Source organism: Harpia harpyja, chromosome 21, assembly GCF_026419915.1.
Source record: "Harpia harpyja isolate bHarHar1 chromosome 21, bHarHar1 primary haplotype, whole genome shotgun sequence".
In the NCBI taxonomy this organism is placed as follows: domain Eukaryota; kingdom Metazoa; phylum Chordata; class Aves; order Accipitriformes; family Accipitridae; genus Harpia; species Harpia harpyja.
In genome coordinates, this window is record NC_068960.1 from 18,659,285 (window position 1) to 18,686,433 (window position 27,149).

Below are 27,149 nucleotides of genomic sequence, written 5' to 3' on the forward strand. Positions count from 1 at the left end.
AGCTGCTGGAGAGGCTGGAGATAGAGAAAAGGGAGGAAACTTCGCTGCTCCTGCTGGGGAAATGTCCTCAAACCATTGGGGACAGCTGGCAGGACTGTAGATGCAGCAGCCTCCTGCCTGTCCTTACAGTCCCCACCACGGTGGTGGCTGGGACACCTATGCACGCCTATGTGCCAGCAGCTCCCCACCTACACCCCTTTGCCTTGGATAGGTGAAGGGGGCTGCCCCGGTCCCAAGCACTGCACAGAGTTCTTCCTGGCCAGCACCCCACTCCAGGAGATGCCATCTTGGAAGCTTTGCACCAGCACGGTGGCCCTGATGCCTCAGGACCTGGTCTCCAGGCGTGTTTGGGGAAGGATGGTTGGAAAGCCTTGGGAGCGCCCCATTCCTGCCCAGCCTGGCAGCACCGGGGGCATTACTGGGGAAAGATAAATATTCTGCACTCAGAGAGCTGTAGATGGACGGCGGCATTTAGAAGCGAAGCCGTAGCCCCTCACCTGCTCGGCGGTGAGGCAGGCGCAGGATCAAGGCAAAGGCGCCTTCACATCTCGCTGGCCTTGAACAGCAGATGAAAGGGGGCCACTGGGAGCCAGGGATAACAAAAGGAGAGCGGGGAAAGTTCGGGTCAGGCAGGGATTTCTGGCTGGTGGGTTTTCCACTGAGAAATTCTCTCTGCCTCTTTCATGATGATGAAGATCCTTTTAATTTTTTTCTTCCCCCTTTCTCCTCTCCTTCTTCTTTTCCCCTTTCGCCAGGCTGATAGCTGGGAGCCGCGGAGCATGTGATGCATCTTCCATATAGGGGCAGGAGCAAAGCAAGACCAACTGATGGACGCCCTAGGGCCAGACTTGCAGACAATATATAACCTACTGCATGATCTAAAACGCTTCCCACTTTCACAGAGTGAACATCAGGCAGAGCGGAGCCGCAGCGAGGGAAGAGGAGTCCTGCGTGCAGGTAAGTCCTCGTCGTCTCCTTCCCCAGGAGGCTGTCCCGGGGAGGGGGAAGGTGCGAGGGACCCACTCCGCTCCTGCCGGTGAGTGGCAGCGCCTGGCTGTTGTGCAGGCAGGAAGGACGGGGCAGTTATTAGTGTTATTAGTGGGGCTTTTTTAACCCTTTTCGAGGCCAGCGGTGCCTGTGCAAGTCAGAGTTCAGGATGGCGGTCGGGCATGTGGGAGATTGGGTCAGGCAGAGCCCAGCCTCAGCCTCTCTCCCTGCAAACACCACTGCTGTGAGCTGCAGAGGATCCCGAACCAGCCGCGGGTTCGTTCGCTCGTATTTCTTGCTGTCGACGTCTGCCTGGGCTGCAGGCAGTGCACGGCTCTTGCCTGGCTGCTCTGAGACATCTCCCACCCGGGCACCGTCCCACCTGCCCACATTGGGGCTCCCCTTGCCTTTTACAAAGGAGCAAAAAGAATTCTCAAACAACTTTAAAAAGCACTTTTGCTCAGCCCGCTGCCTCCAGCACCTGCCTGGCTGCATTCACCTTCCTGTGCTGGAATCTCCTTTGCAAAGGAAACTGTTCCCAGCCGGGGCTGAACGGGGGACGTGGGCTGGAGGCAACGCGGCGGCAAAACGCAAAACAAAGCGCGCCGGGCGAGTGTCTGTGTGTGCGTGTGTCTGTGTGGGTATGTATGGGGGGGCTCTATACAGCCCACCTGCTGCGGCTTTCCCTATACCATATACCCGTCCTCACGGTGGGGGAACAGACTTCGTGCCTGACATAGTTTGTGTCCTGCTGAATGGAAAATAATCATAGCAACAGCTACGTGCTCTCCGTGGCCACGCAGAGTTTATAGCAGGGTTGTTGGGGGTTTTTTTCTGGTTTTCTTTGGGGTATCAACTGTGTGTGACAGTGATGTGGGGACTGAAGAGCCCTGGCTGTGTTTGGGGCTGGGAACCTCCGTGAACTCCCAGACACTTGGGCAAGCTGTTGCGGACCCAGGCAAAACGGACAGCTGTAATTGTAAATGACTTACAGAGGGACAAAATCATTAAAATGAATGTTTGGGGGCATTTCTGCTTATACATCCCTAGTGAGTGCATAGATGATAAAATTGCTCTGTGTGTGCAAGGGGGAGACCAGGCTGAGGATTGTTCCCTTGTTCTGTGCCTCATTTTCCCCATCTGTGCACTTCACCTTCCCCTGGTCCTGCCCGTCAGCCCCGTGCAGTGGTAGCGTTCGCTGTGGTCCCCCTGTGCATGTACAAAGGGGTCAGCTCAGGGGAGCAGCTTTTCATCGGGGCATCAGAATCTAGCAACACATCATAATTAAGATTGTAATTAAATGAGGGGACTCAGAAAATCTGCAACGTTAAGTCAGAGGCACGTCTGCGAGCAGAGCCAGCTCTGCGGGGTGGCGTGGGTGGGAGAGCGATGGCTGCGTCCCCACCACACCGGACTGGGATGGGGGGAAGACCAGGCAGCACCCTGCACCCTGCCCATGGACACCAGGGCTCTGGGCATGGCTGGAGTTGCCGATCCTGAAGGCAATTGTGTGTGACCAAGTTGGGTTACGGACCCAAGGTCTGATGCCCCCATGACACACAGGGCCAGAGATGTGCCCGGAGGGTTTGGCAGTGATGGGCAGGGAGCTGGGGGTCTGTGCTGGGTGACCTGCCATGCGGTCAATGATTTGGTCCAAACTCTCTCTCTGCTACCATGAGCTTTTCCTGGGCAAGGGGGGGGAAATCTGATTGCTCTCAATAGCTCAGCATTGCCAGGATTAGGCAGTGCAGGAAAAGCTGGCAGGGGCTCGGGGAGTCCCCTGCCCATGGCTTGGACCACATCCCTGGGAGAGGAGAGGACACCGGCCGGTGGCTGTGTCCCCTCGGCTCCGGGAAGGGGTCAGCTGATGGACCTTTGGAAACCCCTCGTGGTGGTAAATGCTCTCAGATTTGCCCCACTGAAATGAGGGCACTGCAAATGCCCACCCTCCAGCTTTTTTGAGGCCCCTCCTCTCCCCTGCCAAGCTGGTTGCACTCAGCTTCCCCACTGCAAAAATCCCAGCCACAAGCAGGGCACCGAGCCGTACCCCCTGGGCCAGGAGGTGCACGCATGGCGGAAGCAGAGCAAAATCAGGCGAAGGGGTAGCAAAGCAGGTGCCACCGGCTGCCCCTGTCCCAGTGCCCGCTGGCGAAGCTGGAGGTGCCCAGCAACTGTATGCTAGTGCCCAGCCAGAAGGAGAAGCAAAGATGTCAGGGATTTTTTTTCCCCTCATAGGATCAGATCATCCCCATCTCCCATTGCTTTTCTCCTCGCCACTTTTCTCCTCTCCGACCCTTCCCAAATTTCAAATCTGGGACAAATTTCAGGGCACTTTTGGCCAAGCTGAAGCCTAAAGTCAGCCCTGCCCTTTCTCCCATCCCCCAGACTGGTTTTGGCTAGCAGTGTTGGTTTTAGTGACGGGGACATCAATAGCACAAAGCATCCATGCCAGCTCTATCCCTACATATTCCCATTCTTGATAAGCACCATCTGCAGAAGGTTTTACCCCTGCAGTGCCTTGCCCTACACCAGGGATCGTACCCTGGGTTTCTCGGCAGCACCTACAGCCCCCACGCAGCTGCGAGGGTACCGCCTGTATGGGAACACCAGCCCTGCAGGGATCAGACCAAGTGCAGCTCCAGAGCTGAGAGCAGGACCTGTGTCCCTGGTCTCCTGCCAGGACCAGTGCTTGCTGTACCCGGAGATGCCCTCAGCTTGCTCTTCTTGTGCCGAAAGGTGGGCTTGCTTGCCCACCTTGGCGCTTGGACTGTCATCTGTGTTTGCATCAGGCTTGGGCTCATTATTATTTACAATTATTATTATTTCCAATCACAGAGGTGTGGGGCTGGCGGGTGGGTTGATGGACACAGAGGGCATGGCCATTGCTGTTCCATAGATCCTCAGAGTCTTGCAGAGCTTGAGGGAAGCATCCGTCAGATCTGGGGAGAAAAGGAACCAACCCCATTTCCAACGTGCCGTATCACAAGGAGCAAGCTGCAAGCCTGGCCAGAGGGAGCCGCAGACAGGGCAGGGATTGCAGAGGCATCTAATCGCTCTCTGGCGCGGGCTCCTTTCTGGGATGTGGGGCAGTTTCCTGGGCACGACATCAGCCACCCCAGCCCAAACCCGGGGCGGGCACCAAGCCCAGCACTGGGAGCACCGGGAAGGGCTGGCAGAGGCAGCAGGGCTGGCACAGCTGTGTGGCTTTCAGAGATACTTGATCGATAGCTTCTTCCTAACACTCCCCCATTCCCCCAATCCCCACATGCATTTTTCATGCTAACCCCTCCTGGGCAAAGGCTGTCTACACAGGAAAAGAAAAAGAAAAAAATACAAAACACAACAAACCACAACCAAAATCTACTTTTGTTTCTCTGGTCCCCAGAGGTTGTTTTAGTTTAAGGGCCAATCTATAGATTCAGGGCTGGGAATATCTTTGCTCCACGAACAAAGAGGCATGAAAAAGCTCCCCGGGGCTTTTCTTAAGCTTCTTCAGGTTGGCCCAGAGCTGGAAAAGGCTGGGCTCTGTACAGCGAGGCCAGATCTAATGATACAACACCGTCTGGGCAAGCTGGGGAGGCTGGAAATGGGAGCTGGGCTCCTCTGCAGCTCTTCTTGGGTTCACAACCCTCCCAAGATGTGCCGGGATGAAGTGGGTAGCAATGGGGGTCTGCAGCTGCCTCCCCGGGGTGCAAAGGGTCTCCGGGGCTCCTCATACAGTTGCAAGTTGATCTATGCACACAGAGCTGGGTCCGGGGTGATCCCAGGCCACTGCGTTTGGGAAGCCCAGTAGGTCCCCGGGCTGGTCCTGCCTGGCCCCCCAGGAGAGAAGAGCTCAGATGAAGGTTTGGGTATTTCCCAGAATTAGGAAAAAACCTGCAGGGTTTGGGCAAAGGGCAATTTTTAGGGCGAATCCCCTTTCTCTGTCTCCTGTTGTCTGTGAGGGGTGTTCCCTTTTTGCTCCCCGTTTTTGGGTGGTACCAATAAGACCCACGAGCGTCCCACAGCCTATGCTTCGCCAGTGCTCCCGTGACTCTCCCTCTCATCACCAGCACCAGCCCAGCCTGTGCAGGGATGCCGAGAGCCCTTGGCAGCTGCCTGCCTGCCAGTGTGTGTGTGCTGAAGGACCGATCCCCTGGGCGAGGGCTTGGTGCTTCCCGGGGTCCCTCTAGACCCACGGTCCCCACCGCACCCCTATCACACCACACCAGGCACAGCACAGGCTGCTTCAGCCCCATTACCTTGGGAGGACATCTGTGCCTGTGACACCCAGGGCCAGACCCCTCTCCCGGGGGTTTTGCAGCAAGGAGACTCCAGCAGCATCACGTGCGCTGTCTGCATCCCAAAATTCCCATTATTTCCCTGTGCTGGGGCTGGAGCTGAAGGCACCAAGCCTGCACACAGCTCTCATCGCCCCACAGCAGTTTTTCTGGTCTGTAAAGAGCCCAGCCGGTGTGGGCAGTGTGGGGGCAGCCAGAAAGCATCCTCCCCGCAGCCCTCCCACACGCCTCCAGGGTCGAGGCATCAGGGCTGCGGCCATACTGAGATGGCTTGTCCGGGGTCCAGCGGACGGGAGCGCTTCCCTGCTCTGATGGCGAAAGGGCATGGGCCAGAAATAGAAGGGGGAGGAGGATGCCGTGACCTTTCCAGCAGCCGGTGATGAATAAAACTTTCCGGCTACCTGTAGGAAGGCGCAGGGCAGGCTCCGTTATCATCTCATCAAAGGACGACATCCCCTGCAAGCAGGACAGCGATTGCCGCAGCGTCCGTGGGGATTCCTGGAATGAACCTGCCAGTGCCCAGCTCCGGCAGTTGTACAGCTCCAGACACACGGTGGGCTCTGGCTGCGGCCGGGAGCTCTCAGGATGCCCCCGGAGCTAAGCAGAGAGGGGTGAGGGGATGGCGGCTGCCACCGGCAGGCTCCTGGGGCTGCTTGGGGCTGCACCCCTTGGGACACCCCTCTGCCAGAGCCGGGGCAGTCCCGGGCTGGAGGGGATGGGACCCCCCCCCCGCTCAGCCATGTGCACAGCATGGGGGGGTCTGGATCCGAGAGACCCCCCAAAGACACACCTCAGCCGGGGTCCAGCCCTGCTCCCGTGCACAAGGGGACACGCAGAGGCAGTAGGGAGTGTGGTGCTGCAGCCATCCAGGGGCACAGGGGTGCAGCCTGTCCCGTCCCCCCCCAGGCACCCCACCGAAGGGTTAGGGTGGAACAGACCTCAGAAGAAACCTGAGGGGGCTGCCGCCATCCCCTTCTCTTCCTCCCGCCGGGTGCGGGTGGCAGTGCCAGCACCCTGGGATGGAGCGAGTCAGGCGTGCCCCCCCCACCCCCGGCTGTCCCCCTGCTCGCTGACCCAGGCAGGGGGGATGGCAGCCGGCTCCCCCCGACCTCCCCCCTCACAGATGGCATGGGCAGCCAGCACAGGTGGCCCTGCGCCACGGCAGATTGGGACTGGCTGCCTGCAATGCGCCCGGGAAGGGCTGCGTCCCCACCATGGCTTGGGGACAAGAGCAAAGCCAGGGCCCCCCCGCGTGGCACAGGGGGTGCAGAGCCGAGGGGGGCACCGGAGACAGGTCTTAGGGTCCCCGCACTGCCATGCCCGGTGCCAGATCCCGGACTTTGGCGCTGGCACCAGAGTCCTGTAAAATACTAAACCAAGGATTCAGCCAGGCAACAGGGAGCCGGTGGGTCAACAGCGAGGGGGGACGCTTGGCCCCAAAGAGATGAGCTGGGCCAGAGCATCAGGCAGTTTGGGGAGAGTCCAATTTTAAGGAATTGCATTAAACAATGCCATGCAGGGTCAGCCTGACGCGGATGTCTTGGTTGGATGCAGCATCTTGCAAGGGGTTTCAAGGCTACAGCTGCCCCTGGTCCTTCCAGCCAGGGCCAATGCTTAGGTGGGTACCAGATACCAGAACCGGGTGGCCTGGGGCTCACTATTGTAGGAGAAAGGGACCTGCAAGGGGAGGAGACAGGGGCACCCGAGGTCTGAATCACCCCCATCGGAAGCTTCTTCTCTCTCCACAGATGATGGTGCTCAGCCCCACACAGGGATCTCAGGGCACGAGCTCCAGCACGGGCATGGGGTGAGGATGATGGAATGAGCTCCAGGGTGGGCATGGGGTAGGGACGATGGCGGGGCTGTCCCAGCTCAAGGTGCCCATGACGTCATGCAAAGAGGGGGGCATCTTGCGCTGGAGATGTGGTGCAGGAGCTGTCAGGGCAAGGGTGGCGGCTGGAGCAGGTAAATGATTAATGCCGGAGAAAACCAGGCTGGCATCCTGCCCGTCACTCGTCAATAGGAAAAGTTGGAGGGGAATTTTCACGTCTAACCTCCCCCTCCCACCTCTGCCTCCCTGCTGGGGGCAGAGGGCTGGAGCAAGGAGCCAGCCCCGAGCCATGCACGCACCCAGCCCCAAACCAGCCTCTTGCTGAGCACGTTCTCCTCCAGCCCAGCTGGTTTTGCTCCCAGCCTGCTCCGTCTGTGCACATTAAAGCTTTTTCTAGGTCTGAACTGCTTTTGGCAAGCCAGGCTCCTGTTGGCCTATCCTTCTCCCCATCACCCTCCCCATGGCTGGCTCCCCCCCATCCGCTCCCCGTCTGGCTCCTGCTCCCCCTCCCCGGTAGAAGCCCTGCCAGGGACATGGCAAATCAGCGAGAAGCCTGCGGGGCAAATCGGTACAAATGAGACCAAGCAAGAGGGTGGGGAGGGACCGCGAGGGGGGGGAATGACTCCTGGGTTGGCTCTTCTCTTCCCGAGTTTGATGTTTCCTGCAAACAACCCTATAAACGCTCAGGAGCGGCTTTGGAAGTCACCTGCCCCCCGCCTCGGCGGGGTTTGGGAACGCTGGGTCCCAGCCCGGGGGGACAGCCCTCACCCCGCTCCCCCATCCTCCCTGCAGCCTCCCGGCCCCGAGCAGGGACCCAGCTGGGACAGGAAAGGGGGCCGAGCTGTAAGTCCTGACATTTCAATCTGTTTCGGGGCTGGATGGGGTGGGCAGGGGGGAAGGCGCTGGGGGCGGCTGAGGGTCTCCCTGCAGGTCCGGGCAGGGCACCAAAACCCACCAAGGACCTGGATGGGGGAAACATTACCCCTGTTAAAAGCTGCCTTCTCCCATCAGTTTTGCACTCTCCCCCCCAGAAAAAGCCCAGCCATCTTATGGTGCCCGGGCAAGCCCAGTGCCATGCCACAGGCAGGGGCTCAGCCGGGAGACAGGAGCCGGTACCTGGATAGGGGATGTGCAAACTGTGGGAACGGGCAGAGAAACCGCTGGGTGCAGGGACGCGATCACTTCCAAGTGATGCTCTTTGATCCAAGTCGCCAAGTCTCTTTGCAAGCCTTGTAACTCCTTCTTATTAAAGGCGCTCGGCACCAGGGAGGTCATATGGGGCCTTTCTGCTTGGGTTGCTCTCCTAATGACACGTCCGATTGCCTTCGCTGGGAATTTGCTCACGCGAGTCTCTGACAATAGAAAGTTTGTGGTGGGTTTTTGGATGGTTTCCCTGCGACCGTGTGGTGGGTTGCAGAGGTCTGACTTTTCTTCCCACTGAAAAATGAAGCAATGTGTCAGGAAACAGCCTGGGCGGGCACAGAGCACAGATTAATTTTAACGTATTAACCTCTCCATGTTCGTATAATAATCAAGAAGAGCAATGGTTTTCTGCAGGCTTGGAGATGTGATAAGTATTTGCAATTGCAAAAAAGAAATTCAAACAAAGGGGAAGGGTGAAATTTAACAGTAAGACAATATTATCCATAATTTTTTTTCTTCTAAATCCTTCTTAATGGAAGCGAAAACTAAACTGAGCTGCTGAATTGTTGGAGGAGGTTAGTTACCGAAATGCTTAATGGTGTTGACTAGGAATATACCTCCTCACACTACAGAATGTGTGTTTACAATAATTTTGGCAATTAAATCAAGAGGTCACGTAACAGGGAACAGTTCACAGCAGTCAGAGCCTTCTTAAAAATAAGGGCAAGGAAATCAGGTCAGTAAGTCCCAGATGTGTATCATGGTGGTGGCAAATCCTGGGACCTGGATGGAGAGAGGTTTTGGGCATCTGTCGGGCGCTGCCTGCACGGCTGCATGGGGTCGCCCCGCTCTTACCCCATCCTGCTCACCCACCTCCATGAGGAGGATTTGGGCTCCCCCCTATGAAAATCTGGGATTGGAGGTTGTGGATGTGTCACCCCTTCATCCCCTTGGGTCTTCTCACCCTTTCCTGGAGGCCCCCAGGCATTTCAAGAGCCCTGCCTGACCCACGGGCAGTTTGGGGGGCACCCAGGTTTGAAGGGGGGGGGGGCAGAAAGTCACCCCCCCTTCCTCCACAGGCATCTCAGGGACTTTCACAGCGGCTGCTCCTGACATCGCTGGCCCAGCACCCGCCGGTGCTGCTGACGCGTGGTGCCGGGCAGCCCAGGACTTGCAGAACGTGGCTGCACAGCCATTTCGCGTGGTCCTGCGGCACAGCACAGGTTAAAGAGCTGCCTTCCCCACTTTATGCACCAGCTAATAACATCCCTGCGTAAAGTCCCCGTGGCTTTGCCTCAGGCCGTTATTACTCCTCCTGGTCATTCCTTGGCCAGTACAGACCTCGCTGGGTGATTTCGTGGCCAAGCGCTACCTGCCCGCTCAGCATCTCAGAGACATCCCTCGGCTCCCGTCCCTGTGCTGCAGCCCAAACACTGCTCTACCCTTTTTAGGCGGGGGGAAGGAGCTGGAAACACAGGGAGCAAGACTACCAGGCAGCAGCATCCTGGGAGCTGCCTTGATCTACATTTAAAAAAAAAAAAACCACCAACCATATACCCTTATCAAGAAACAGGCAGAAGGCAGAGAGGTGTCCACTGCCTGCAGGTGAGCCGGCAGCATCGCAAATGTTCCTGCCTGAGACTAAATACGTGTTTGGGGCGGGGGGGAAATCTGCCTGCAAAGCGGCTGCAAAAAGAGTGCTGCCTGGTATGCTCGAGGTCCTGGCTGGCCAGCCTCCTCCCAGGACCGTGTCCCTCCGGCTTCCCTCCTCTCTGCTGGAGAGTGCTATCCCCCAGGAAAAAAAACAGAGTTTCTCTCCTGCAGACTTTGCAGGTGTCCCTGCCCACTGGCCCAGAGCCAGGGTGGTCCCATCCCTGCAAGAGGGCTTCTGGCTGGTTCAGCTCCTGCACCTTCACTGGAGTTGATCCCAACCATCTCTCCCACCCTGCAATTTCCCCGCTGTTCCCACGCTCTCCCAACCAGCATCAAACCATTTCCCCTTTAGTTTTTTTATTTAGCAGGTGGAGTTGCTGCTGCTTATGTAAGGATGGAGAGGGAGAAGCAGGGGAGGTTCCTAACTGGGGCCATTTTGAAATGGGTTTTACAACAGGCTGGATTTCATGGACATGGTCACCAAACTGCACCGGTGCCACCGTCTGTACTGCATGCACTGCTGCCGGGTTGGTGCATCAACCCCCCCCCCAGTTTAGTTTATCAACTTTTACCTTAAATATACTCATTTCTTTGCAGGTGGCAGTTACTTGGTGGCTGGTTAGACCTTGTTGTGATTTAAACATCTTCCTCATGGCTGCATCCTAAAATCGCTGGCTGGAGCCAGTGCCAGGAGCTGGCAGGCAGGAGCAGGGACGAGCCCGGATCCTCCCGGGTGTGGGCACAGCATTGCAACAGCCCCCTTTTCTAGGGGTGGTTGAAGTCACTGCCCCATCTTGGCCATGTTTTGGCTAAAAAGAGACCTGTCCTCTAACCTAGGAGAGGGGGGATCTTTTAGGCATTGCCCTGGGAGAGTCAGGATCCCAGCCAGGAAGAAGGAGGGGTGTACTCTGTCTGTGCCAAGGTCTGTCCCCCACAACCTGCGGTCCCCTCTCCTGCCCTGCCCTCCCCTGCCCACCCCTGCCCTTCCAGGCTGGCAGGAAGGTCCAGCAGGAGGGAGGGAGTGAATCAGTGTGTCTGCTAGCAGGTCCGTGTCCCGGGGATGCGCTGAGGAAGGCTCTTTGGCTGCATGGGGCGATCCCAAATGAGGGCTGGGTGGCTGCCACTGGCAGGGCTCTGCTTGGGAAGCCCCCGGGGATGCTGACCCATCTCAGAAACTCTCAAGAGGGTCAGCTGTCGGACAGCCAAGCAATCCCCCAGGCACTGCTTGCTCCATCCCACGCTCTGCTGAGATATGCAGAGGTCCCTGCAGGGACGCGATGGCCCCTGGCTTGAGGTACCCTGCAGCACAAGCAGCTCAGACCCATCAGGGAGCACCCAGGGTGGGCCAGCCTCATCTCAGTCTCTGGGAGGGCTGTGAAGCAAGTCCTCAAAGTCCTTTCCAGCCTTGAGAATGATGAGAAGGTGCCAGGGTGAGTTTACCAGGGGCAAATCATGCTGGAGCAGCATGACTGCCTTCTGTGAGAAGACGACTGGCTGCCTGGATAAGGGGAGGGAAAGGGATATTGTTTATGTGACCTTAGCAGGACCCTTGACACGGTCTCCTGCAGTATCCTCATGGCCAAAGTGGAAACATAAGGACAAGGTGGGTCAAAAGCTGGCTGGACTGCCAGGCTCAATGGGTTGTGCTGAGCAATGTGAAGTGCAGCTCCTGGCTGGAGAAATGGGCTGGCAGTGACCCACCGGAGACCAGCAAAGCAAAGTGCAAAGTCCTGCATCTGGGATGGAGTAACCCTGTGAAGCAGGACACATCCAGGGCCAACTGGCTAAAAGGCAGCTTTGCAGGAAAGGAGCCAAATCCATCACATGAGCAGAGCCAGAATGTTGTCTTCTGAGAGCTGGACCAAGAGAGGAGAGGATGGGAAAGACCCTGAAGAAAGCAGGATGCACTGAATGGGCACACGAAGACATGGACAGGGAAGGTGGAGGGAAGTACTTGCGATGTCCATATGAGGACATCCTCTCCTGTAGCACAGGCAATGAGGCAACTGACGATACTGCAGTGGACACACAACAGGAGCAGAAGAGGGTTGGACTGCAAGGGAGGAGGTGGGCAGGCAGAGGAGGAGTGAAGGCTCTCTGGCCCTGTCCTCAAAGGAAATCAGGTGGATTTGAACTGGAATAAGGTGAATTTTCTTGTTGCAAAATGGAGACTGATTCAGTGGAGCAAGACATGTGAGCAGCTAGTACAAGCGCAGCAGGTATGTCGTGGGAGAGAGCTCAGGATGTGAGAAAGGTTATATCAAGACAGGGACCTTTGGCCACCTTTGGGGTGTCTTAGGAGACATGATAAGAGCTCTTCCTTCCTTTCCTATCATTCCCATCCCCAGCACAGTTAAGGAGTGTGAACTGTCCAAGGATAAATGGAAAGTGAAAAGGAGGAGAATGTTTTAAAGTATTGGTGCTGAGGAACTTGACTGCAGAGGTTTGGGAAAGTCATGGAGCCTTCTGGTGGGACAAGGGGTGTCAAAATGCACCTCGTTGTGCAACAGAACTCATTGCTTTGCAGGGGAGGTGACAGAGTGCACTGTGGCCATACCCAGCCTGGGAACCTGTACTTGCAACAGGGCAGAAGAGATGACCTAATGGCTGTGTCCACATGGAGGACGCTCACGTGGCTTGGTCTGTGGTGGGAGGAAGAAGTGGATTTTGGGAAGCAGTGCAAAGCTGAGCCCCACATTGGCCGGCTCAGACTACTGCCTGTGTGCTGCAGCACACGGGAGGGGATGGGCCCGGGTGACCAGGAGGAAGGGGCTTCTGGAGATGTGCCACCATCCCCAAAGTTCTGCCCAGTGGAAGGCTGAGAGGGCATCTCCCAGGGCAGTGGTCACAGGCAGTGGGATGCCATCCCGGGCTGTCAGACCAGCAAGAGAAGGAGAAACCTGTGAGTGGGGAAGAAACTTCAGAGGTCATAGAAACTGGAAGAAGTTATGGAAATTTTTCATAAGCAGCATATCATGTCCAGCATGAAGGTGACTACATCAAGCACCCTTCCAGCCCCTGGGAACAGGGAAGGTAACGCTGCGGTGCCATTTGGACCTCCAGGAGCCCTGCACATCACAGGCATGACACAAACTTTACCACGCAGGAGAGCTGGACTGTACCTTCCTATTCCAGCTGCATGCACTTCTCAAGCATCCCCCATTTCTCTCCAGACGTTCATCCTCTTCCCCTGCTCACCATGCCAGCCTTGGACACCATCTCCTCTGCATACCTTTGGGTGCCAGCCACACTGCTGACCCTCCTAGCTTGCACACGGTCACTTTCCTCTCTATCCAGCTGCACATTTTCATTTGGAGACTGATGGCTTCACAGATTTGGCGGTCTGTTTGCCATTGAGCCACTGACTCCACGGCTGGGAGCCTGTGGTCTCCTGGGGCTCCATTAGCAGGTAGAAGTGGAGGTGGAGGAAGGCGTAGGAAACTCTTGTAGTGGGGCTCAGGCACAAGCTTGTGCGGGTGGTTGATATAATGTGGAGAGACAGTCTTACATCTCCTCACCAGGAGATGTACATCTCTTCCCCTGAAGGGCTTGCGGCAGGAAAGGCTGTGGTAGGAAAGCCTTTTGCGGTGAAGGACCCTCACATCTCTGGAGAGTAGCCTGGAGGCTGTGACGGCCTGATCTCATCTCTCAAGAAGGCTGTGAGTTGTGTTGTGTGTGTCACAGGCAGAAGACAATGACTTCCAACCCATTGTCACTTTGTTGAACGCTTGCCACCACGTGTGCTTTTCATAGGATGCTGGTGTTGCCCCAGGGAGTCTTCAGGCTAACTGAGATTCAGGGAGAGACAGCTGCTTTTTTGGGATGGAGGCTAGAAGCAGAGGAGCTCAAGAGAGGTCAGAGACATAGAACACCTCTTGAACAAGTGCACAGAAGGAAGATTTTGACACAAAATTAGGGAAGACTTGTACACGTGAAGGTGCTGTGGCTCTGGCACACAGCAGGGAGTGGGTTCATCATCTGGCCTGAAGGACACACCAAGGCTGGGCAGGTGATCCCAGACAGCCACCTCATGTCTGGGCTGGTGTTTGGGAAGGGCTACAGACTGGCTTTGTTCTGCAGGTGGCCCTCACCAAAAGCTGCCTGGGAAGGGAACGTGAGCTTTTCCAACCCGAAACTCCAGATCCGTCCAAATGCTGGAAAACTAAAGGTTGGGAATCCAAATGCTATCAGATTTTTAGACCATGACTCTGACTTTGGCTTACCCCCGGGATGTGAAGCACATGGTTTGGTGACCCCACACGTGGAGATGTGCAACTGGTGATGAAGAACCCTCCCGGCAGCAGAGTCACACTGAGCTACGGGACATGGGTCATAGCCTCTGGGCCTCACAGGCAAAGATGTGGTAGGTAGGCAAACATGGAAGGATTGGCAGTTGGGGGCAGATGGGAAACGCCAGGCCTTTCTGAAGACATTATGTGGCTCTGGGAAGAGGTGAGATTTTGGTGCAGCAATAGAGACCAAGCCAGAGGAAGGCACACTTTGAGATGGGAATAGTTCAAAGCTGCTGATGTAGGGACCCCCAAAGGTGGACGTAGCAGGACAGCCTCACAGAGTCACTCTTGTACAGCACACAGCTGCTGTATGGGGTGAGGTTTGGGAGGTGCAGAGCTCCCAGGCCTCACCAGCCCAGGTTTTCCTCCTCTTGCCAAGTGCCTGCTGCTTTGCCATGGCCAATTGCCCTCGTCCCAGCCTTCAATAAATGCTTAAAAGCTTAAATCACACAACCCCAGGCTATGAAAACGAAAAGGGACCCGATATTCACTAATAGCCAAGCAGCCCCTGCAGCAAAAGCATGTAGCGTAGGGAAAGTGGTTTGCATTGATCAGTGGCTCCCCGCTGCCACCCGCTCCCCTCCCTGCGATGCCTATCTGGCTGCTCCAGCCTCAGCACTGGCCAAAAAAGGATAAAACCCCACAGGAAGCATCAGAACAGGACAGTCTGGGTAATGGCAGGAAAGGGATGGTTTGTGGGGTTAGTGTGAGATCCCATAGAAAAGCCACCCTCCCCCTGGTCCCCACTGTACCATCCTGGCTAGCACAGTCATCAGGGCAGCACGCTCCCTGGGATGGCAATTGCTGCTGACAAATAGCAATGCTGGGACCATACAGATTGACATGATGCTGAGCCCCAAGAGCATGAGCTACCTGGACAGCCCAGAAGGAAGCAGCTGGGTGGACATAGGGACAGGGAATAGTTGTCCCTGCATTTTGTGCTGGGTGTGCAGGGGACCGCAAATGAATTCCCACATGTGCAGGGTAGGACCAGCTCATGAGAGACCACAGGAACCCACAGCTGCAGGACGAAGTGCGATGCAGGAGGTTCATCCCAGCATCACTGAGTGGAGAACTTCAGCGGCTTTCTTGAGCCCCTTCCTCCATGCCATGTCCTACGGCCATCTGGGAAAGGTTGAGGGCAGCCAATTTCCATGGGAGCATTGTGGGTCCCTGGCAGCCTACACGCAGCGTTGAAGGACTCAGAGGACAGCGGCAAAGAAAGGAGGACATCATTTTGAGAGATGGGGTCTTTGTTCCAGCCAGAAAAGCTCTTGGGGGTCTGAAAAAGCTGATATCAGGAAAAGTTCACAGCGGCAGAGCTCCTCTGATGGGCGTACAGTCTGCAGAAGACCTGTCTTTGAACCAGACTGCTGCACTTCGACAGAGTCTTTTTGTCTCTCCCTCCCCTAAGCGGTGGGCACAGCTATGCCTATGTATGGAGGGAGAGGGCTGCAGTGCTGGTTTGTATTGATAGAGGAAACCTGGCAGCCCGAGCCCCCACCTGCAAAGAGCTGCTGCAGGCTGGGAGGAGGCTTAGGGAAGGGGAAGAGGTCTGGAAGGGTTTGGCCTTCAGCCTGGAAAGGAGACAGTGAAGCAGGGGTGTGATGATGAACCATGTGGCTGGAGGGCGGACAGGGACCATGGTTGCTGCCTCCACCAGCCAAAGAGTGGGGGGACATCAAAAGAACTTGTGGGGACCAGCAGGCTTGGGAAGCCAAAGGAAGAAGCTCTGCGAAGTGTGCCGGGAACTCCCTGCTGCAGGATGCTTTGGGGACTAAACATTTCCACAGCTTCAAGAGAAGCCCAGGTAGATTCACGGTAGGAAGGGCCACTGACATGTGCTGCATGCAGCAGCACCCAGTCTGCTGTAGGGATGCGCTGTGATGGCTGAGGGGTTAGGAAAATTGGAGCAGTACCACAGATGCTTGGCCTACATCCTGGGCATCTGCTTTTGATTAGAGACATGGAGCTAGATGGACTCTTGATGTGATCCGGTTCAGCTGCCCCGATGGTTGCATGTACTTCCCTGCATCCCTGTGTCTGGAGTTCAGGCTGGGACTGGGGGTTGTTTTACACACTGGAGCACCGGGGACTGTAGATCTCATTCCTGGGCATCTCTCCCTTCTTCCTTCCCTTTGTCTCTCCCTCTCTTTCTTCTCCCCTTGCCGCTCCACTCCCTCCATCTGACCATGCCCTCCCTCCCCTCAGCAGTCCTGGGGAGGAGAGCAGGGATGCTGCAATTCCCAGGCACAGGTGCGCGGTCCCCGCTGCGCGCTGCCCCCAGGCACGGCCCCCACCGCCGCAGCTGACAGCCCACTGGAAATAATGTGTTGTGGCAGAGAGAGACTCAGCAGACCACGAAGATCTGCTGGTGCGGGAACTGCTCAGCAACCAGGAGCCGCAACGCCTGTCTCCCAGCTCCGCAGGGCCTGATCCGGCCCTGGGGATGCCTCCGCTCTGCTAGAGCCTGCCTGGCTCACACACGGGGCACTTTCTCACCCTCTCCCCTTCTTTTTCTTTGCTCTTTCCTCTTCTCCTCCCTTGCTGTTCCTCTCTGCAGCGTTAGGAAGGTGGAAGCAGTCAAGCTGCCTGTCCCCGAGCGGGACGGCTCCCTGCCGTCTCCCGCACCACCGGGCAACAAACAGCTTTCACAGCAGCATTGGAGGAGGAGGATCAGGTGTGCAGGAATGGAACAACCAGTTCCAGTCTCCCAGCAAAGATTTAATCTTCCTCTGGCATATAAACAGCAAATGTTTGTTCAACTGACCTGCAAACCGGCGGCGTGCATTGCAGCCGGGCCAAGGCACCCGGCTCTGCGCTCAGCTGCTCCGTGTTCCTTGCCCTCTAGCAGGGTGGGTGTACAGGGAGATAGGGCAGGAGACCAGGGCACAGCAACATCCAGGATGCTTGGGGCACCCCAGGCTCAGTGGCTGGAGCCAGGGAGCGATGCTCAGAGGGACCCCATCCTGCAGAGCTGCTGCTGCATCCCTTCTGCTCCCCTGAGCATCGCAGCGGGTGTGCAGAGCTCTCACGGCTCACAGGCGTGACGCACGCAGGAAGTGTCTGAGGGCTCAAGGACAAGCGTGTCCCTCTGGGCAGGCAGGCAGGCTGTCGCTCGCTGCGGTGAACCTGCAGGCAGGGGCCCCCAAGCTCTGCCTGCGCATCCCACTGCGATGGGAGAAATCAGCCTTGGCTGCTACAGGTCAGGTCTGCACCCCTGGAGCTCCCCTCAAAATCCCAGGGGACAGGGGTTCATTACAAGGGGATGTTTTTGCCTATTTTCTGCAAGACCAGATCTTAGTGGCAGGGTCAGCTTCCAGCTCAACTGACACGTGGGTATGCAGAGGGCTGTCCCCAAACCCTGCCTGCAGTTCAGCCTGCCCTGCAGGCTCCTGTGCCTCACTGGGGAAGCCACAGCATGGCTTGTTCCCTGTCCCCATCGCAGGCAGGAGATACTCTCTGCTGTTTGACAACAAACCTCAGGAAGAAAGTGGAAAGGGTCCTACGCAGGTAATTCCCTCTCCTGTCACGCAAATGCTCTCACCGTGCTCCCAGAGGAAGGTGCTGCCCCTTGGTGCCAGTGGTGAGGAGAGTGGGTAGCAGAGCATGGAGCATCTTTCAGCCCAGCACAGCCACCACCTGGGCATGGGGCTGGCAGTACTGTCCCCAGGGCCACCGCTCCTGCCGGGCACGTGGTATTTCAGGCTGCGGCCAGATCAGTGATGTGTACTTGGAGCGGGGTGCTCAGGGGAGGAAGCATGGGGCTCAGGTGAGAAGCCAGCCCCAAGGATGTGGGCTCACCGAGGGGAGCCATCTGCAGCAGGCATGCAACCCAGCCCCAGGAGGTGGGGAGCATCGTAGGGCCACATGGCAACCTGCCTCCTGGTGTGGTGCTGCTGCCACCCGAGCCCCTTCCCTGCCCATCCCACTCTGATCCCAGCTCTTTGGCCCTACTGTGCCCGTCCCCCCGCCAGGAGCTGCAGTGCTCCCCCCCAGCCCCACAGGGAAGCCCGCCCAGGCCATGTGCAGAAGGATGCCGGCTACGACTGGGCTGGGCTGGGCAGGCTCCGGTCCGGTGGGGAGCAATGCCTGTTGCAGGGGCTGTCAGCTCCTTGAGCCACTGCCTGGACCTGCCCCTGGGCAGCTCCTGGTCCTGGCTGCCCAAAGCTGCAGTGTGCCCCAGTGCACAGAGACGCGCTCTTTCCCTTCCCATCCTGCAAAACTCGTCTCCTTCTCCCCAAAAGCCGGGGGGAGCAGATTGTTTTCCCAAGTGGCTCCAGTTGCCACATCGGTGGCAATCTGGAGATGCTGCTGCTTCCTTCTCCTTCCCAGGCTGTGCATCCCCACACTAGCCTGGCTGCGAGGTCTCCCAGGGCAGAGTTCTGCCCCAGGACCTGCCGCACAGGGGAAGGATTTGGCCCTTGAGAAATGAGCCCCACCCACGCCAAATGAGCCCTCAAATTTGCTACCCTCCCCAGGAGAAATGCACGGTTTTGTTCTGATGGGGAAGCCGGCAAGTCCCTCCAGGGCAAAGCGGCGTCTGGAGGGGCTGACGCAGGCGTGTGCATTGGTGTCGGGTGCCTTGTGACTGCAGGAGATTGCTGCTTGGCCATCTGTGGAGGAGCCCAATTTCATCAGCGTGGAGCCTCTGCAGATCTGGCTCCTCTGGGAGGCAAGGAGTCGGGGTGCTGTGCTCACTTGCCCACTCCCGGGGCAGGCAGGGTGACAGGCTACAGGACAGGTGCGACCCCACTGTCCCCAGGGAGGCTGCGGTGGGAAGCACACAAGGGCCAGCCCTGCGTCGGGGGGCTGCGGGGGACGTTTCCCAGACATTTTGATCTTGGGGAAGACACCTGGAAGTGGGGAGGTGTGTTTTAGCCTGGATTGTTTTTCCAGGCCAGATTACCCCTGTCCTGGCAGAGGACAGGGTCAGTCCCATGCAGCCAGGGAGGCAGGACCACCTTTCCAGCAGCAATGCCAGGTTAAAGGCAGTCGGTCTGCAGCCTCTCCCCATCCTGTCTGTCCATCTGACTGTCCTCTTTGCACCACGATTGCACGTTCATGTGCAGGGTTGCAGGTATCTGCATTTAGTCCAGCTCTGCACCAGCTTTGGTGCATGAGCTTTGGAACATCTCAGTCGGCTCTGGCACTGCAGCACCCCAGGAGGCGGCAAAGCCGCTCAGCTCCGTGCCCAGCACAGCGTTCAGGGCTGCGGTTTCTCTTTCATCTCCTGCCCTCAGCAGGGAAATCATCCCTGGGCTGGGCTGGGGCTGCCCCAGGGAGGCTCCAGCTGGGCAGGCAGGTCGCCTGGGCGCTTCAATGTCAGCTTGAGGTGGTTTAGCTTCAACGCCTTTAATAGTGTTTGTTTTCCTCTGAGGTGGTTTGACAAAAGAGGGTTAATAATGGGGCCAGCATGTATGGGCACACCAATAGGGTTTGGGCAAAAATTCCATCACTGGCCTGGGTTTAAATCCCAAACATGGGAGCTCCAGACCAAGGTCCCAGCAGCTCCACTCCCCGGGGGCCAGGAGGTGCCCACAGAGCAAAGCCATTTGCCCAGGGAGCTGCAGGCACAGCTCACCAGCTCCATGCTGTCCTTCTTCCAGGGCACACAGCGGTTCCCAGGGAGGTGTGGGAAGATTCACGTGCTGTGCCCCTCTGTTCCCACAAGGAGCCATCTCCAGGCACCTGCCACCATGTCCAAGGACGACGTGGGCTGCAAGCTGACCTCGGTCTACAAGCACAAGGAGAGGAAGCCAAAAAAGCCTCACTACATCCCAAGGCCATGGGGCAAGCCATACAACTACAAATGTTTCCAGTGCCCCTTCACCTGCATGGAAAAGTCCCACCTCTACAACCACATGAAGTACAGCCTGTGCAAGAACTCCCTCTCCCTCCTCATCGAGTCCGACTGGCCCTACAAGAAGGGCAATCTGCTCCACCCGGAGCTGCGACTCCTGCATGCAACGGAGACCTCCCGCCTGCGCGGGCGGCGGGATGAGCAGGAGACCTGCGACTCCTCGGCCATGTCGGGAGGGTCAGTTAGGATCAAGCAGACCTCCATCAGGGACAGCCATGAGGACAAGCCGATGTCAGGGGTGGAGATTCTGCCTGCTGAAGGGGCCGGTGAAGAAGGTGGCCCGTTCCAAGAGGAGGAGGAGGATGTTGCTGGCCTGTTGAGGGAGATGGATGCGGGGGAGAAGAAAGAGAAAAATGAAGAGGCAGGTTGCCAAGGTGACCCAGCTGAACCAGAAGTGAACACTTTGGTCTTTGGTTTCAAGAACAAGAGGGAAAAGCCTTGCAAGGAGGTAGAGCCCGACTTCATCATCACAGACGTCTTCTCCCTCAAGAACCACGTCATGAAAAGCAGGGAAATGGCCTCCCCAGACCTAGATGCTAAGCCAAAGCATTGCAAAGTGCCAAAGAAATGCCTGGCCAGCAGCGGGATCCTCATGGAGCAGTGGAAGCTGGTGGCAAATGGGCAAAGGAGGAACACATCTGAGGTCTCCCCACCTTGTACTGACAGCAACATCATCCCGTGCTACCCCCCTCCAGCCTACAGTGACTACCACGAACCTCAGGGCCTCAACCTCTCACTGCTGGGTATTAATTACCCATTAAACCCCAGTGTCTTCTCCTACCTGAGCCCCACCATGGCCAACAGCGCTACAACTCACCCGCACTTGGCTCAGCTGCCCTTCCTGGCCTCCACAGCCCAGCTGATGCATCCACATGCCTCCCACTTCCAGCCTCTGCAGAGCCCTGAGCGCTCAGCCTTCCTTCCCCGCTTCTACTACCCCTTGCTTTTCGAGCACACCTTCAGCTCCACTGAAAGCAAGATGTCCTCCAGTAAGCCAGAAGCCCAGCAGCTGGTGGGCTCTGTCATGCCCACACCGCCCCAAGCCAAACCTCCCAGTGAGCCAACCAAACCAGGGCTGCTGAAGGTACCAGTTCTGAAGACAAGTTTTCCTTGGTCCAAAGGTGTCAGAGAGGAGCCAGCCTCCGAGCTCAGCCACCCTGCCATGCTGGGGCAGGAAGAAGAGGAGAAATGGCTGTCCCAAGAGGAGAGCAACCCAGCTTTGGGCCTCAACAACCTACGCAAAAAGCCAGTCACTGACATCTACCAAAACATGGTGGGGATGAAGGATGGCGCTTTTGCCCCCAGCAGCATCCGGAAGACAGAGTTACCGGTGGTGACCTCTCTGGAGACCAGCAGCCCTCAGGGCAGCTCTCTGAAGAGGAAGTTCACTGCCAATGGTCTGGACTTGATAGGACCCGAAAGACTGATGCCTGGAAAACTCAGCTACCAGAGCAGGTAAGGTGCCTGTCATCTCTCTGCCTCCTCCTCATATCTGGTTGGCCCTAAACACCATCTTCACACCCCATCATATTACTGATCCCCCCACTTGCTTGTAAACCGTGAGATGAGTCTCCAAGGGCTGAGCACACTCCAGGCTGCTGGTCCGTACCAATGCCCACTCAGAGCGGGGCTTTCTGCCCTCCAACAACAAAGGACCTGAATAGCCTTCAGATGCATCCAAGCACCTGGGCTATGTCACCACTTGTTGTCCCTCACTCTCCCCTGTTTTATACAGAGCCAGAAGTGAGGTGGTGTCTGTGTGGTGTGGACCTGCACTCCCCAAGCACCAGGAAATCTCCTCTTGGGTCCCCAGATATCCCAGGGCTGCTGGAACAATCATTGCCTATTTTTAAACACACACATTTGCATTCCTTTGATTTGCCTTCTGGTTTCAAAGCCCCGAGGGAGGGTCACGTTTCCAAACATTTCCTTTTACCTGGGGCTAGAAATGTGCACAGCTCCTTTTAACAAAATTTCAGTTCCTCCCCTGGTTGTGCAAGTCCAGCTGTGGCTCCAAGAAAAATGTCACTGTAAAACCTCTGCTTTTGGCACCCAGAGGAGCTTTCTCTGGAGAAGCTCTCCATGGTTTTCCATCTCCACCTGCTTCTTCCCTGCTCTCAGGCTGGCTGGAGAGATCCCCTCCAACTGGGCCTTCAGGACTGTGGGATGGTCATTTCCATCAACATTCTCCAGTGTTCCAAGAAGGACAATCCAATCCAGGTTTGGCTAGTTGAGGTGGGATCATTTACCAGCCCCCGTCTCCCCAGACTGGTCTTGGTGGGTGTCATGAAATAGCCTGTGTCAGGGTCCATCCACCTCCTGGGAGAACAATTCCAGGAGCAGGTCCAGCCAGGGGTCTGCATGCTCAGACCAAAGTCCTCTCTGGAAGGGCCTCATGCTGGCAACAGACAGTGGAGGAACCCTGGCTGAATCTGGTAATGCTGGCCCTGGACATATGCCCAAGGATTTTTCTATCTCTTTCCCTACTGATTGTATCCACTTCTTCTCTGCAGTGGTTCAAGGGCCAACCCTGGCCACATCCCCAAGGCCCTGGACCACTGGCACACGGAGGTCCTCACAGGCCAGCCTGAGGAACCGGAGAGGGGCAATGACACTGAAGTTCTTCCCTCTGTGGGTGCTGGCCTAGACCATGGTCTCTGCAAGCAGAGCAGACCCCAAGAGACTTTTGCCGCCATGATGGACTCTGAGGCCACAACCGTGCTTATTGGGGACCTGTCCAAAACCTTAGAAGAGTACCAAGAGGTGGAGAAGCAACTGTCTGATCTGGCAAAGGAGGACACCCCTGGGCAAAAAGAGCTGAGGGACCAGCTGGTCAAAATCCGAAGGGAGCTCTACCACATCCACCAGGCACTGGAGAAAGCCACCAAACCCCATGAGGGGCCTCTGGACCTCTCGGTGAAGAGATCCTCTGAAGGTCTGGAGAAGGTCCAGCAGGCCAAGAAGGAGCCCTGCAACATGAACCTGGGAAGTGAGAAGCTCCATGGCAAAGACCAAGGGGCCCTCAACAAATGTACGGCCACCGGGGAGGTGGGAGATGGGGAGGGGCTGCCAAACTGCCTCCTTGAGGCCGAGAACAAAACCATCGACCTGCTGATCAAGATGAGCCGCTCCGAGAGCCTCCGGGCATCCTCCTCCGAGGCCCACCTGGGCACTGTGATCAAGGCTGAGGTCCTGCCGCTCACCATGCCCCTGGAGCTCCGGCACGTGATGGAGCCCTACTACAGCCGTACCACCAAGTGCGAGGCAGACTCCAGTGTCCTGCTCTGCTCCGATGGCAGGTCCAGCACCACCCAGGGCCCTCAGCTCCCAGTCACCACTGAGGATGGGCCCCTGGGCTGCCGGGCCATGCAGCGCTCCCTCTCCTGCAGCCTTCCCAGCGAGACAGATGCAGTGTGTGTCCACAGCCCTCTGCATGCCGACCCCTAAGTCCACCTTGCTCGAAAGCTCCTGGATCTCACTGACCACCTCATGCGTCACCTTCCTAGTGTCCCACCTCTCCGCTCTCCCTCTTCCCCATGGATGAAAGCTTAACGACTGCCTGGCTGGGGCCACGTTGAGTGGGGTCCCAGCTAGCTCCCCCAGCTGACTCCACAAGGTGTAAAAAACCAGTCCCTGTCCTACCCCAGTGTCAAGGACGGTGCTTCTGGGCTCTGCATGCTCCACAGCCTCAGCTCCCTGGTCCTGGAGCTCCCTTCGAAAGGGAAGTCACTGGCAGGTAAAAAAAGAAAACTGCTGAAAGCACCAAGCTTTCGGTAAAAGGCTAATCCAGCTGTCTCATCAGAGACACTCAGGGACTTTTGCAACCCAGCTCCCATGATCTGTGGACAGGGAAGGAACCACAGACAGGGTATCTGCAAGGCCAAGCTTTGGTCCAGCCATGGTTGTTCTCAGACTGTGGCTGTCACCTTGTACGGAGTAAAGACATGGTGGCTTCGCCCCATGGTGGCTTGAGAGTCACAGCAGGGATGCCCAGCTGGACTGACCCAGAGGCCAAGTACTTTCTGCACTGTGGAGACAAGAACATCTTCCCAGCCACAATGACAAAACAACATGGGAGCCACCTTGCCACAGCTCCACACCTGGGTCATGAGCTCTCCTGCCAAGGGCATTTGCCACGTGTGGGGACTGCTGGGCTGTGGGGACTTGTTCCTGCCCACCGGTTCTCCAGTGTCCAGCTCCTTCTTTTGCCTTTACACAGAAAGGACTTTCCCTCCCTCTGCTCCAATGGCCTCTCCCCATGCAGACATGATGCACATTCCTCATGAAGGCAGAGTACAGCTCCCATGAGCTCCTGCTCACTAGTCCTAATCCCCCAAATGATGACACTTGGGACAGCAAAATGGGTGAGACGATGCTGCCACGTACCCCACTGCTCGAGAAGCAAAGACCCTAAAAACAACTGTGAAGGGACAAGCTTGACCTATCCCAAGCTGGAATGATGCTGAGCGGTCACCCCTCAGCCAGAGCACCAGAGAGCTACCCATCCGGGCAGGTGCCTGCTGCCTGTGGGATGAGTGCTGGCCTTCCCAAAAGGCCACCTTCTCCCCGTGCTCACCGGGGGCTCTTGCCTCTGTTGGGCAGGCTGGTACCCACGGCAGGGCAGTCACACCTCCCTGTCCCCTGCCACCCTGCTGAGCAGCATCTGCTCCGGCTCAGGATGTCCCCATGCTTGGGCCAGGATTTCTTGGACTCCCTCCCACTGTGGCAGGTATAATGTGCTCTCCTTAGCCTGGAAAAGCCAGGTACCCTTTCCTCTCCCATCCACACTCCCTGTTCAAGAGGTGGTGGGGTGTCCTGTTAGCACCCAGGGCCTTCACTGACTTGACCTGGTGGCTTGTTCTTTGCAATGAGAAGAGCTGGGATGCAGGGCAGAAGGGCAGGACAAAGAGGACAGCAAGCAAAGCCACAAATAAGGACCTACACAGCAAGGAGACTTTAGAAGCTGGCTCTTCTCTGGGCACAAAGTGGACAATCCTAATGCAGGTGGCTGAAGAAGGCAAGCCCGTGCATAGGACCTGGGACTCCCAAGTACTTTAATGGACCCAGACAACAGGAAGAGTTGACTCTTCTCACCTGATTGCTCTCTGGACAAAGCTTCCACCTCATCAAAGTGGTTTATTTCTCACTCAAGGACTTTGCTTAGGGCACACAGGCCTGTTGAGTTATTGGTCTCTTCTCTCTCTCGAAAAGTATGGGGCGGTGAGCGGCAGTCAAAAGGACAGATGCTCAGCTCAGCACCATGGCCATTTTGAGCCAGGTCCAGATCTTCCTGATGGGCCATGTCCTGCTGCTTCCCAGCGTGGCCCTGGCCCCACAAGGCCCAAGTGAAGGTCATGACATGCCACCAGAACAGACCTGAGTTTGGGTGCAGGATCCTTGACCCCAGAGGAGGTGGCATTGGGCCTTCCTTTCTGGGTTTGAATAGTGCTGTCATCTTTGGATGCTGTAACACTATCAGCACAGCAGCCGCCTCCATACCAAGCACCTTGCTCACACTACCCACTGCCAACAGCCTGCCAGTCTCTCTCCAGCCTCTTCTGCCACCCTGTGCCCCTCTGTCACCCTGTGCCCCTCTGTCACCCGCCCCTTCCCAGCTCCCTCTTCACACAGTCCTGGCAGCTGCTGTTCCCCATGCCAGCACCTCCCTGTTCCTGTCTCTCAGGGCTCCCTACTCTCCCCCACACCAGCTTCTCTGTGCATCTTTCATGCCAGGACCCTCATCCAGCGCACAGCAGGGCACCCACAGGCACAGCCAAGAAGTTGGAGCCCCATTTTCCCATGACATCCTTCCCTGCCCACCCAGCCTTTACCTCCTCTGAGGAACAACAAGACGTGTAGGTCCCTCCGCCCATCCGGGAGCCCCATCTCCTCCCAGCCCCAAGGATCGCACTGTTTTTCTTAGCAGATCCCCATCTGAAATTGGGCACCTTGGAGGTCCAAGACAACAGAGGGGTAGCTGAGCTCTGTGACCAGCAGCCCTGGGCTTCAGCAGAAGGTCTGTGCCCAGACCACCAGGCAGTGCTGCCTTTCACCCCTTTTTAGCTGAGATATTGCCTGCACACAAGTCACCTCTCCCTCCCCAGCCCCTGACTCCATCCTGCCACCCTGAGCTGGGATGCTGCCCTGCTCCGTGATGCCCACGCTGTGAGCTGGGCACACCTCCTGCGAGTGGAGCCGTTGCCAGCAGCCCTCGCCACGTTGCTCATGGTCTCCCTCGCCTCTGCAGAAAGCCGGGGGGGCAAGTGGGAGGAGGAGGCCGATCACACAGTATTTATTGTTCACAGTTTTACGAATGTACAAAACAAAAACCAAACCATTAAAGGGAAAAAACCTCGAATGGAAGTTGCTGCTGTCTGCTTTGTTCTCCTCTCTGGGAAGCCCTGCCTGCTCTGGCCAGATCCTGCAGCAGCCCCACGCCATGGCTTTCCATCACAGAGCCACGCACTCCCCGCATTTCGGAGGCTCAAGGTTAGCCACCAGCAGGATGTGGCCAGATGTTGATGCTGGCTGCACATGCTCAGTCTTTACATGGGTGGGTTTTGACTGTTTTCTTCTGCTAGATCAGCACTGGGACCCCAGTGGCTTGTCCCATGCTGGGGAGAGGGGCAGTCCACTGTGTCTGAAGGCAGTCGTCAGGAGGAGAAATGCCCTCACAGGAGCCATGAGGGTCCTAATTCCTCCTGCAGAAGTCGCTGCACACACACAGAGCCTCTTCCTTTGGAAAGAGGCAGCCCAGCTCCCTTGACAAGCTACCACGGCTGGGCCATGGGGCCGTAGCACCTACACCTGGGTCCTGGTGCAGGGAAGAGCAGAGAGGAGGGTGTGGGGTAAAGTCCCACGTCCCCCATGCCACCCTGCCGCTCAGCCTTTGCACCTCTTCCCCAGGGGTGCTGGCGGCACCCCCGCAGAGGGGATGGCTCCCCTCTCTGCTCTGCCATGGCTGTCCAGGGCAGTCCCCTGCCCAGGGACTGCTGCCTGTGGGCCACCAGGATGGGACACTCAGGAGGTGGCCGAGCTGGTGGCACCATTCCAGTTGAAAAGATGAAAGCATTTACCTTTGCATTTAAATAATGGATGGG

General features: G+C 57.1%; 1 protein-coding gene and 1 long non-coding RNA gene across 4 annotated transcripts in view; one reads left to right on the top strand and one right to left on the bottom strand.

Annotated features, from left to right (window-relative positions):
* The window catches only part of LOC128134958 (uncharacterized), a 32,308-nt gene extending 23,738 nt beyond the window's left edge, over window positions 1–8,570 (bottom strand). The window contains exons 1-3 of one of the 2 annotated variants that reach the window (XR_008232887.1): window positions 8,215–8,570; window positions 5,492–5,668; window positions 3,974–4,795 (exon numbers count right to left, since the gene is read on the bottom strand). This is a non-coding gene — a long non-coding RNA (uncharacterized LOC128134958). Of the gene's footprint in view, window positions 1–3,973; window positions 4,796–5,491; window positions 5,669–8,214 lie in introns of those variants that run through there. The other variant, XR_008232886.1, reaches the window with a different exon arrangement.
* PRR35 (proline rich 35) lies at window positions 395–26,392 on the top strand. 2 transcript variants are annotated; one of them, XM_052773298.1, is made up of 3 exons: window positions 395–957; window positions 19,796–21,504; window positions 22,563–26,392. In XM_052773298.1, exons 2-3 carry the CDS (start codon window positions 19,886–19,888, stop codon window positions 23,494–23,496), a joined length of 2,553 nt encoding a protein of 850 aa, XP_052629258.1. In that variant the 5' UTR covers window positions 395–957; window positions 19,796–19,885; the 3' UTR covers window positions 23,497–26,392. The 2 variants fall into 2 exon arrangements, with proteins under 2 accessions (XP_052629258.1, XP_052629257.1); XM_052773297.1 differs by lacking the exon at window positions 395–957 and adding an exon at window positions 7,702–7,941.
* The last annotated feature ends 757 nt before the right edge of the window (window positions 26,393–27,149 follow it).